General features: G+C 36.7%; 1 protein-coding gene across 3 annotated transcripts in view; it reads left to right on the top strand.

The window, feature by feature from the left end:
* Window positions 1-12,395, top strand: part of unc80 (unc80, NALCN channel complex subunit) — an 86,953-nt gene that overhangs the window by 14,767 nt on the left and 59,791 nt on the right. For all 3 annotated transcript variants that reach the window (XM_089252275.1, XM_089252274.1, XM_089252276.1), the window contains exons 8-18: window positions 1,104-1,210; window positions 2,731-2,832; window positions 4,264-4,517; window positions 4,665-5,397; window positions 7,515-7,700; window positions 7,790-8,076; window positions 8,213-8,451; window positions 8,755-8,945; window positions 9,363-9,514; window positions 10,241-10,388; window positions 10,482-10,656. In XM_089252275.1, the coding sequence (XP_089108401.1) occupies window positions 1,104-1,210; window positions 2,731-2,832; window positions 4,264-4,517; window positions 4,665-5,397; window positions 7,515-7,700; window positions 7,790-8,076; window positions 8,213-8,451; window positions 8,755-8,945; window positions 9,363-9,514; window positions 10,241-10,388; window positions 10,482-10,656 (2,574 nt within the window). The remainder of the gene's footprint in view (window positions 1-1,103; window positions 1,211-2,730; window positions 2,833-4,263; window positions 4,518-4,664; window positions 5,398-7,514; window positions 7,701-7,789; window positions 8,077-8,212; window positions 8,452-8,754; window positions 8,946-9,362; window positions 9,515-10,240; window positions 10,389-10,481; window positions 10,657-12,395) is intronic.

Genomic DNA, 12,395 nt, shown 5'->3' with positions numbered 1-12,395 from the left:
GTGGGAAAACCATAAATCCGCCTCTGGACATGCTCCTGTTTTGTGTGTTGTTTGATCGTGACTATAGCCACAATAAACGATTAGGGGGGAAAGAGGATGACACTCACATTTTAAATCCCGCGTTACTTCTGAGAAGATGTCGTATTACCTTGGTTAATGAATTTTTTCCAGATTAAAGATTTTTTTTCACAATTTTTCATACTCTAACAAATTTTTCTTTGTTGTGAGTTTAATTTTGATGCTAATAATTTCCAGAATTACTGTCTCTCAAATACAAAGAATTTGTTTCAGTCCCAAAATCTCATCCAAAAATGCTCTTTTGGAAGGCTTTCGAACCATTTTGTCTGAAATGGAAGAATGTGCTGGTGCAAAATTCATTTGAAAGGTCTATACTTGATTAAAGTGCTCACAATAAGACGAATGGTCATGCCGCTCTGAGAGCTTATGTTTCCTATCTTTACATATGAGAAAGAGAAATCAGCTGGCGTGTAGGATAGGAGTAGGAAAATAAGCTAATCCAGTGTCCTTCATCTGCGGGTCTGAGAAACATTTCGTTTAATTCATCTAGCCGCTACATAACTTTATATTTAATAAATGAAATACAGTTTACATATTGATCTTTATTGGTTTTAGCACATCAGATTTGTGAATTATTTCTCCCATTTTTGTCAGTCCGTGAAATAGTTCTACTATTTTCACCAGATGTAAAAAAAATTGAACACTGGACGTATATCTGACTTTGATTCTGTTTGGGGATGATTAGCGAAACAGTTGTGTGTTAACTCTAATAACGTCATCGGTAGGCTGTCATTGCGATAGCATGCTTTACTATCAGTGTCATACCCACGATTTTTGTTAGTGTGGGAGAGGAAGGACAGGACTTTGTTGCTCCCCCCATCTGTAAAATTAGATGATTTTATTGCAGTGTTTTGTTCCCTCCCCAAAATTTGCAACCTCCTGAAATTTGGTGCCTGAAGCAGTTGCCTCTTTTGCCCTCCTTCTCTAATTGTAACTCTGTTTGCTATATATAAAAGGTTTGTTTCCAGACATCAGTCTACATTTCGAGTGAATAACCCTTATTATATTTAATTTTCTTTTTTTAGGCAAGAGACCTCCCCCTGCAGAACGTGCTGCATCGTTAGGTAGCAGCGACACCTCACCTGGTCTCACAGTTACTAGCCCCGCATCTAGTGGATCTGGTACATCACCGGTAAGTTTGTTTTGAATTTGATTATATGTTTTTAAATCAGATCCTGACTGAACTCGTGCCATTTCTGAAAGTTGGTAATTTAAGCTTATGTGAAATACTTTAAACACTGATACCTCAAGAAGTATATGAAGTTTAGTTATTTTTAGTTTTTGTGATTGCATTTTTAATTGGGTTGCTTGACATTCATATTTGTTATGGGCATCTTTTTCTCAGACACCTCATTGAGAATTTTGCCTGTTGTGGCCTTGTATTTGTATATGAATGATTTTGGTGTGTCAAAATAGATCTTACTTGAACAAATCCAATGATATCCTGCTGGTGTAGATACATGTCCACATATGATCAACCATGTTTCAATCATTCGTGTATTGATGTCATTAGATAACACAATAGTGTCACGAATCTGAAGTACAAAAACTGTCATGCCGCACATTGGAAATTGGTATAGCTTGGGAGCTGTCCTGTTGTCACTGTATATGAGTTTTCGCTGGATTTGAGAGTTAGTAAGTTCTACAAGAATGCGGTGGAATAAAAGCCAATAAGAAGCATTTGAAGCAATAATTATGTCAAAGGAGGATGTCACTCTCCACTATCCATACAAAGGCTTTTAACAGCTAGCTGATGCGAAGACATATTTAGGAAAGAGAAAATTCAACTGCCCTTGCGGGTTCGCATCAGCCAGCTGTTAAAAGCCTGCATATGGATAGTGGAGAGTGACATCCTCCTCGAATAAGTTGCCATTTGGTGTCAGCGTCAGCAATTGAGAGCTTTTGTCTGAATTAAGTGTGACCGCCCGTGTATGGTCCCGTTCAGTGCACACAAGCTCTAAGGAAAGATTGAGATATTCGTTGCCTTTGTAGTCTAGTAGTCTAGGGCATTTACCTAGAAAGTGAGAGGATGTGGGTTTGATTCCCGCAAGGGCAGTTGAATTTTCTCTCTTTCCTAAATATATCTTCGCATCAGCCAGATGTTAAAAGCCTTCATAACAATAATTATGGTAAAAAAAATGGATTTTTCTTCTAGAAATAATGTGAAATATGACTAATAAACTGTTTCTGAAACATTCAAAACAATTTCAAAGGATAGAGACTCAGGATTGGGGGGGGGGGGGATTCCAGAAAATTCAAAGTTCTAATGCTTTACTAATTAATGTATTCATGTTAAAAACTTGCTGCCTTTTCTTGACGCAGGCTACCATAATTTTTTTTATCATTAGAAAGAATCCTTGCTAGTCATTTCCAAGAAACTACAGCTCTTTCGAAATTAAAAACTCATTATCTTACTCTCGAACATTCCGATCAGAAAGAAAAAACATTCTTGTCGATTATTAAAATTTACCACTATCCACTATAGATGTTTCTGCAGCTGTCGAAGGAAATGTCTGTTTTTGTTCCTAATTTTCAGACCATGGCTTAGTAACTTGAAAGAATTATATTGTTTTTTTAAGTTTATCTCATCAGAATCCACATACATCTAATTGTTGAATAATTTGTTATATTTTTTTTTATGCTCACATACAGCGGGAGGATGAAGGAGAGAGCACCAAATCACACTCAAAGGCAGAATCAAAGAGCAGTGCCCTTGTTTGCGAGATATGTTCCACTGTACCAACAAAAACACAGGTGAGTGAATGTCGTCTTTCGGAAAAGATTAACAGTCCTTGAAAAGCTAGTAATTGATATGATTTTTTTCGATCATCACCTATGAAAAGTGATTTCATGTAAAAAAACTCAATCGTTGGTGCAATTCATTTTCTTTAGAGTTTTTACTCAGCGTTAGTGGTTGGAACATTAGGTGTTCAAGTTATAGTACTTGATTCTGAATTAGAATACTTGTTTACTAGCAGTAGGTATATGAACTTTCAAAAGCTGACTGACGGATGATTGCAGCGCAAAGTTTTTTAGCTTGTCAGGTGCTGATTTTCTTAGACTGTCATTGTGGACATGAGTTGAAGTCTCATGAGTGACACCCATACATGTAGAAGGGATGTAATTGGACAATAGCCACACAGTTATCTGATTGGTTGTACCATTTTATTGGTGGCTACTACTACTAAACCAGACATGCACCTCGTCCATATTCCCCTGCGGAACTTCTAATGAATTGGTACGTGTTGAAATGTGTGTATATGTATAGTGAACCTTCTGCGAAGTTTGTTTCTGTGTAATGCTTGTTATGTGTAGTGCTGCCATCTGCAATCAATTTTGGGCTATATTAATGTCTCATGGGCCCCAGTTTTATCTCACTACTTATTGAATCAATTGTTTAAGCATATTTATTGTGAACAAAACTTGATAAAGTGAAATTATCTCTTGTGAGGTTCCATTCAAGGCTATCTCTACATGATGGGACCCCAAGCAAAGTGAACTGGGGATCCTGTACTCAGAACTACATCCTGTACTCTTACTACTCATATATTCACATACTTAGTTTTGAAAATCATAGTACCAGATCTTGTGTCACGTAAGGACCTGTCTATGGGTATGAGGTCCCTGGGCGATGCTGAGATAGGGCCATATGAACATATGGGCGGTTATGCTAGATTCTGAAAGTAATTCCACTTTCTCGCATTACATTTCACTTGAAAGCTTTATTTCTTCACATCTGTAACATTTCTTACGGCTCTCTTTGGCTTCCTTAATTACACATCATGACTTCCCTTCAATTTGATTCTCATTCATGGGGCCTCTAGAATATCTAAGGATTTCGGGGGGGGGGGGGGGAAGCTGTATGGTTTCAGGTTGAGACAAAACTAGTATAGCAATGAATCTTATCATTTTGTATGGAGTACTGCAATGTAAACAGCTTCTAACGATACCAACCATTCGCGTTAGGAAATATTGAGAAGAGAATGAATTCATACTGATGACAGCCTTTTGCCCCAAGAGACTCGTTTTGGCAAGTCCTTGAGATTGTTTGGAAAATATAAAAACAAACTGAATTAGCACCTATTCTGTCACAAGCAACTTTTATTTGAAGTATGTTTCATCTCAGAAATAGAGATTTTTTTTTTTTAATTGTTTTTATTTTACAAATATATTTCTCTTTTCCAGGACGATGGCTGTGTCTTCAAGTGCAAATGCGGATACGTTACCATCACAGAACAACAACCAGAAGCTAAAAAGATTTTGAAGGATCAACCTCAACAACTGCCCTCTGGATCTATGAAGTCTGCTCCCTATAGAACCGGTACTCTATCAGACATTTCCTTGGCGACATATTTAGACGTAGCCGCTTTGAGGTGCCTGTTCATCTCTCAGTGGTTGGAAGAAGGCATTTATTGGGCTCTGAAGTTTTTGTTTCAGAGGTATTATTCTTCGTCTTATGATGTGATGTTTCATGTTGCTATTGCTCATAAAGCTATAAAAAGACAATTTTATACTGTTAAATGTGGAAACATAGATAAATGTTACTGTGTGTTAAATTTCTGACATTAGTTTATCTATTTGTGCAGGCTGAAGGACATAAAGCAATCAAAATCGAAAGTTCCTTACCCTAGAAAACGAAGTTGTTCGTTACCTATACCAGAGATAGAGATTTCCCTTTACCAATCTCCGGAACAGAAGAAAAAAGAAACCAGCTCTTCATCAGGGATGGAAAACATATTTTTAGTTGATGCCACGTATCAACCTCCTAGTCATCACACGAGCATGCACGAGCTCAGACATTCGTCTCTTGAAAACCAAGTTGAAAAGCAAAAGTCCAAGTGGATGAAGATGGGCGACTTAAAGTTGTTTATGGAGGAGAAGTTTCGACTTTCTGAGAGGCTGCTCGACAAAATTGGCAAGGAGGGTGCTCACTGTGCTCCGGCTGCTGGCGGTCCAGTTGTCACAGTGGCACCTGCTCCGTACCCAACTCAGCAAAAGTTTGATTCCACTCTGTCTTCATATGATTTTCAGAGGCCGAAGTCGGCTCTTGCTATGTTAGATCACAAGCATTCAAAATCAGATGATGCAGATTCAGGAGACTTCAAGATCGAGATGATTAGGGGTCGGAGCATGCCAAGCCTTCACTTCAATGGGGAACAGCATAGGTCGGAGCTGACTGTGCCACAGATTGTCCAACAGGATCCGGCCACATTGGGTATGAAGAAAATGCCTGCATACCACACTTTCAGCGTGCCGAATCCGATAATAACAGTGACTGAGCACTCACCTGTTGCATCTGTTCAATTTTTCTTGAATCAAGTAAGTGAGTGATTTATTTTGTCTTGCAAAATCCTTAGAAATCTAAGGAATTTAATCCTTAGAAAAAAATCCTTAAAAATCCTTTCACAACACTCTATGATGTTAATACAGTGGAATTTTATTAGGTTGTAGGTGCGGATGGGGGATATTTTGTCCTTGCAGTATAATAGTGCTCTTCAACCGTTTTTACAACTGCAAACCAGTGAAAGACATTTGAAACATTTCACATACTGGTGGAAATGGGAGAACTGATTTACAGACCGGCAAAAAAACAATTTACAGAGATGGAAAAAATTCACATCAATCTAAATTTGATTTTTTCTGTGATGTTTTAGTTTTTACAAAACCTTTACCTTTTATATTCTAGTATAAGGTGAACTAAGGTAAGTGGAAATTGGAAGCAAGTGGAACCACATAATTATGATCTGTGAAATTCAGTTAGCTTCTGGAAACTGTCTTTTACGGAATTTTTCTTTTGTACTTTCTCTATTTTTCAGTAAAAAATGTAATTGGTACGATAGCCGCTCATATAAGGTTATGAGGAGCTTTCATGTGGAGAAGCACCTATTTGAATTGGCTTTATCAACTGTGGTACAAATATGAAGAAAGAGATAAAGCTTCTGAGTCAGCACTAGATGCTTCTATAGACTTAAAAGATGAGTGTCTCGAAATAGAGGAAGAATGGAACCTCACAGATATAATGTTGAAAAACATTTCAGAAGCAAAGGGTGGTGACTGGGTTCTTGTTAAATTCACAAATAAACAGTTCAGTAAAGATGTTCGTTGGGTAATTAACTGCAATTGAGATTCCTCTGGAAGCAAATTTTGGAAAAAGAATCCATCGTTGCCACATCTACTTGTGAATGGCCCCACATTCAAGACAAAAGTATGATTGGAAGTGATGGGGGGGGGGGAGAGTTCTGTCCTTTCCTCCACCTCTTAACCCTAGATTCATAAACATGCACGGGGAAATACACTATTCATAAACATTCGTCTCTCAGACGAACATATTATATTGAGGATTTTTGTTTTATAGAATACAAGGAGCAATAAAACACACTTTAAATCTGAAAAGTTGTTTATTAATCATTAATTTTCTGAAATGAAAATGAACACAATAGTTATTCTGAGCAATCGACTCATAATAAACCGCTGTGATCCATACACATGAGTTTTTTACATTGGGTACAACAGAACCTTGTCGACGTTTTTTATAATCGCAGAAGGTACAAATTTTTTTCTGAGATCCACAGGGTTGTGTTTGATCAGCAGAAGTTTCACCAGGAACTTCTGCAATATTCCTGCGTTTCTGCAATTTGCACCCGTTCTACAATTGCAACACTATTCATAAACATTCGTCTGTGGGACGACCTACTCACTGTAACTCCATTAGCATGAGTGCACTCTGACATGCGACAGGTGCAATACTAATTGTTGAACAATCTAGGAAGGTACTTAGAAGTTCATCTTTCTATCTCTTTCACTTTAAGTTACAAGAGTTTACGTATTTTGCGCGGTCTGTGAGACGAATGTTTATGAATCTAGGGTCAAGTTTGATAGTCCGACAAAATTCGCATTTCCTTCCTCATTTGCCTCATATATTCTAGGTTAATATTGACGGGGGTCTTATTATATATTGCTAGTTTCCAAATTTTTAAAGACCATTGTGAGTTTTCTGCATACTGAGGTTGTTAATTAGCTTTTTATACCAGAATAATAAAATGTTTGGGCTATTTACAGTTCAAACAAATCTTTCCCTTTGTTTAAACTTTATTTCATTTATGAATTATCATTTTACAAATGATTTTGAAGCACAATCAGCTTCAGGTTCCACTTGCCTACTTGAGGGGACAATTGGAACACCAGCACCCCCACTAAAGACTTAAATTGATCTTGCACGAATCGATGGATGTCAGAACCATCAGGTTCATATGATTATAGTCCTCAGATATAGTTTGTTTAATATTTTTCCATTTCTCGCTTAACTTTGGTGAGGAAAAATAAAACAAACACTACACCCTTTCATAATCATTGTATAATATTAGATAGATAATTTTGATATTTGTTGAATTTCAGATTATCTTTCGCTTATGAATGAACCACAAATTTTGTTTTAGGATTCAACTGACAGTCCTAGGGATGATAACTCGCCACCAACCACACCCTTTCCGAAGCAGTTCATGATCACCAGAAGTCAGACTGATTCCAATATAGCATATTCTAGTGATGATGTTTGTGAAGCAGTTGGCTCCACCCACTACATAACACCAGAAGGCGAGATAAATCTGAATGTTGTATTAAAGGTAAATCACACTCAATAATGTTCTCAATATCACATGTACAGGTTTCGAAACTGTAAAAAGTAACGTGTAACTTTTCTTTTCCTGTTCAGGCAGTTCATCATATAACAATGGGCACCAGCACATGCTCCTTGCGGGTCTGTGAGATGTGTCTCAACTTACTAGATCTGCTGTTAGCCTTCAATGTTTTGCCTTCTCCATCCTCTGCGGAAAAAGACTCTGATGCCACAGCAGCTGTTGAGAAAGGAGAAGAAGCAATCATAGGAACTCCAGCTACTGACAGTAGTTATCCGAATCATTCTGCCAAACCAAAATCAGCTGCTGATAGGAAAAAGGAAGAACTGAGTGACCATCACCTATTCATGGATAGCATCGTGAGGTATTCTTTTACATGAAAATCGATTACAAAAATATGTGTCTGTGATTTTTTTATGCACGAAAGACTTTATTTTTAGTAAGCGGTCTCACAGAATTAATCATCTTGTTTACTGTATTCAATTTTTCTGTTACTTAAGAATCTACAAACATATGAATTGCCCAAACGGATGTGGAGAAGGCCATAGATCTCCGAACGCTGACTTATTGAGGTCCCAAATGCTGAGCACTCTGGATCATCTGCACGAAATTGACAAGAAGCAATTTCATACTTTTTTTAGGGACCTGGCTGCACATCACGCCCTTCCAGAAGTGATAGACTTTTTTCATGCTTTTGTGGGTTTCTGTAGTGATCAGACTGCTATGATGTCTCCAATGAGTGAGTTTTTCCCCCATGTCGTTTTCATTATTTGTGTAAATAACAATCTATATACCTGACCTATTTATTGTGGGTCTTACATTTTTGAAACAATTTTAAATGCTCACACTCATGCACCGTATACTAAACAGAACACAACTTAAACTACAGGTTACTTTAATTTTTCTGTGACTATTTTCAACTGAATAAAATTACCCAGTTGAATTTAGTAGCACTCAATTATGCTACAGCATTTACCAGGTTTATAGAAAATTCAAAACATTCCCAGTGTACCTTATAAATATTTTTTTTTTATGTTTTAAGCACAAAAGCGTTCAAGCACAGCCGGTAGTCAAGACAGCGCCAGCAAGAATTCTTACGTTAACAACTTCGGTGCTGGATTTGAAAATAAGGGAATGAAAGGAGCGGAAAGCCTTGTAATTGGCCATTCTTTCAAGTCTCTCGTGACTCGGTTAGTGCAGGCAAGAAAGGAACTGAAAAGCCAAGAGAATATGGTACGCTTTTGTCATCTTGACACATTTTTGTTGGCCTCTCTTTTAATTTGTTTGCTTATGACTTTCCTGAATTGTGAATAAATCCTGAAAAAGAAAAATTCTTGCCAGAGCTATATCTGGTTGCGGAGCTATTGTAAAGAAATTTGAGGATTAAGAAACACGTACATTATTATTTTTCCTTTGACTCCTCTCTCACTGGGTACACCCTCTGGCCATGCTTTGCATGGTAAGTTGAAGTTACGTCAACTTATTCAAGTTTTAATCATTGATCTCAATCCATGTTTCTTGGCCATTTTTTGCCCATGGCATGGAATCGTATTCCTTCTTGCAGCCCCTGTCTCAACGAAAGAAATTGTATTCCTTTCAAACACTGTATTAATTTCAGCATGGTTTACTCTTTTAATATTTTCTTTTCAGGCTTTGTACTGTGATATTCGTCAGTTGATGACTTATGTGCATGACAATCATGGAGGAATCTTTCGGAGGGTGCTCCTGAGTGGATTACTCGATAGCGCAGAGAGACCACACAACAAAAATAAGAGTATCATCCCCACCACAAGAATCGTCAGGTGATTTTCCTAATTATTTCATTTTATGTTTGTGGGTTTGTGTCTTCTCTGCTAGCTACTACTACTTAACCATACATGCACCTCATACACATTCCTGCATGAAATGTTTATCTGCTAGCTGCTGCACATTGTGCATGGTTTCTTTCAAGCTTATAACTTAAGTCGAAATTTCTTTTGGTACTCCTTTAAGCAAAACTCATAGCCTCATCCTCTGAAGTTGACCAGAACAGCTGTGAGTTGCTGATGATACTAAACCGCAAATGCACCTTGTTCTCTCTGGAACTTCTAACAAATTGGTACATGTCAGAATGTGTCTTGCATCTAATATGATGTTTGTTTCTGATGAATGTGTCTGTTATTAGAAGTGCTGCAGAATCATCACAATACATCAAATATCCAATTGCAAAATTCATGTAGCGATGGTGGATGTATTCTGATAGAGGGCAAAATTGGATTACCATTATGCATAATCAGGGAGATGCATTCTAGTATACAAAAACAACACAAGTATTGACTGAATGGTATTCTCTGGCTGCTGACACCAAATATTGTTGTACTTTGCAACATTTGGTGTTATTGGTTTAATCTAAACACAGCATGATAACTGAGGGTGGTCTGACTTCTGAAGAGGAGTTGGTGTTTTAAACATGTGACTAATGTGGATTTGTTTGGGTAGCAATTTAAGAATTTTGTCATTTTGACTTTTTCTACTCTCTTCATTTACAGACACACTAAATCTATCGAGCATGATGACTCCAATAGAGATTCCATTTATTCTCCAACAGTGTTCGTAGTGGACGAGTCTTCGATTGCTAAAAGTACTAGAAAATCATTTTTTAGGAAGAGGGGTGTTCGTAAAGCTCCAAGCGCACAGGTATGATGACAAAAAAAAATTGTCTTTTATAGTGAACATAGACTCCTGTAATAAAACAATATTCTGACATTATTGCACATTTTTAACCCTCAGAGCATAATCGATGATAAAGAAGACATCTCATCTTGCCCGAGTCCTTCACCAGGCCAGATAGCACCAGCATTTCTACGTTATGACAAGACTGTTGCACCTAGATTGAGCGTATCTGAAGATGAGAACTTGTCCCTGCAGCCAACTCCTAAACACAAAGGGAATAGATTCACAATGAGTAAGTTCATTGTAATAAATCTGCTATCATCTCTTTTTATCATTGACACAATAAAAAGATAATCACCAGGTCCAAATACAGTCAAACCTCATTAGTGTGTCACCCAGGTAATGCGTCACTCTGCTTACCAGGTAATTTTTTGGTAACATCAATTGTCCTCTATGGGGGTTCTAATGTTATTAAACTCCTGGTAATGTCACCCCACTCTGCTTGAGGAATCACTTTTATGAAAGCTCTGTTTTGAAAATTACCATTCAAATCAAAAACTCTGCGTACAATATACACGATAAGTTCAACGTTCACTCTTATCATGCCAAATATCTACCTAGCAATTCAAGCAGAAACCACTGAAGCCTCCATTTCCTCCAACTTTCCCTTTTCACTGTAGGCTTGTTGACAGTATCTTTCTTTTAACATTGGGCTACTTATTAAGGAATGATTCAGCTGCAATTTTTTTTCCTTCGTGAGCTGCAGTTCTTGGGTAGCTTTAGCTGAATGTCCATGGCAGAAATTTGTTTTTTCTTTCCTTTTTAGAGAGGGAAAAAAAGTTTAGTTTAAGCAGCTCAATATTTTTTCTGGCTTTTTGATGTTTTAAACAACTCTTAGCTGGACGAATTTCAAGCATCTGCAACCATGTCGCGCTACTGTCAGAATGTTCTCCAAATAAAAAAAGAAAGGTTGTTCACCTTTAAAAGCAAAGCATTGTTATAGTGGAGGGATATTAAAAGTCGACCTATTAAGAAAATTTGTATTAGGACTGGAAAGCACGCAACAGACAGAGACTTGCAATTTCTATCTTCTGTGGAGATAAGAGAATTGCTTCTTCAACTACCAGTTCCGCACAAATAAAACTCGCCAGTGGTTTTTTTTTTCTGTTAAAAAATAAGCATTTTTTTTGAATTCATAAAGATAATTTTACTTTCATTTATAATGTTCCAAAAGAATTAAATTGCCATACACAAGACGACAATACTTTGGTTTTCAAAAACATGTGGAAAAAGTTTGTGAATTTTAAAAACGAAACGTTAATATTTTAAATGCATAATTATGTAGCACAATAAGCATTAATCAATTAAAAAAAAACTTGAGTAATCAATTTTCATGACTGAACTCGTTTGAATAACCGAAATTTAGTTTTTTGTGTATGAATGCATTGATAGCGAGACACAGGAATCTGCGCAGCCATGGCTTACTCCATTTAATGAATCACTCTGCTTATGGGGTCATATTATAGAAGGACTCGTTAACCAAGTTTGACTGTATTTCAATACAGTTGACAATATTTTTCAAGTTGGATATCATCAAATTGCTATTTTATAAGTTATTACAAAATTCAGTTAGTATACAATTTTTTTAGCTTTGTTTTAACAAGGTTTTACTAACGTTTTAGTGATTCATCCTATTTATGTGTGTAACAAAAATGTGTTTAGATGTACCTCTGTAAATTTTTTTGTTCATTTTTGCAACAAAAAAAAAATCAACTGTGGAAAAGGTGTTTATGAAGTTTGGTTCCAAGTTCAATAAAATTTTTGTTGAAGCAGTTGAATGAAAATTACATATGGAGATTCAGCAATGTTAAAAAAATACCCCTTTTATATTTTCGAGATCAAGTGTCAGAAATATTAAATGATGGATCAATATTTTCCGCTCATTTCTGTAAATGATACACCAGTAATTTAAGATAGATTCTAAGAAACTATCACATCACTTAGCATGCGATTTATTAGTGTAGTTACAAC

The sequence above is a fragment of the Pholcus phalangioides genome, unplaced genomic scaffold, assembly GCF_987345545.1.
Source record: "Pholcus phalangioides strain wild (caught in Gottingen) unplaced genomic scaffold, Ppha-v1.0 ptg000028l_1, whole genome shotgun sequence".
NCBI classification, from domain to species: domain Eukaryota; kingdom Metazoa; phylum Arthropoda; class Arachnida; order Araneae; family Pholcidae; genus Pholcus; species Pholcus phalangioides.
This window is presented reverse-complemented; position numbering and strand designations above follow the sequence as displayed.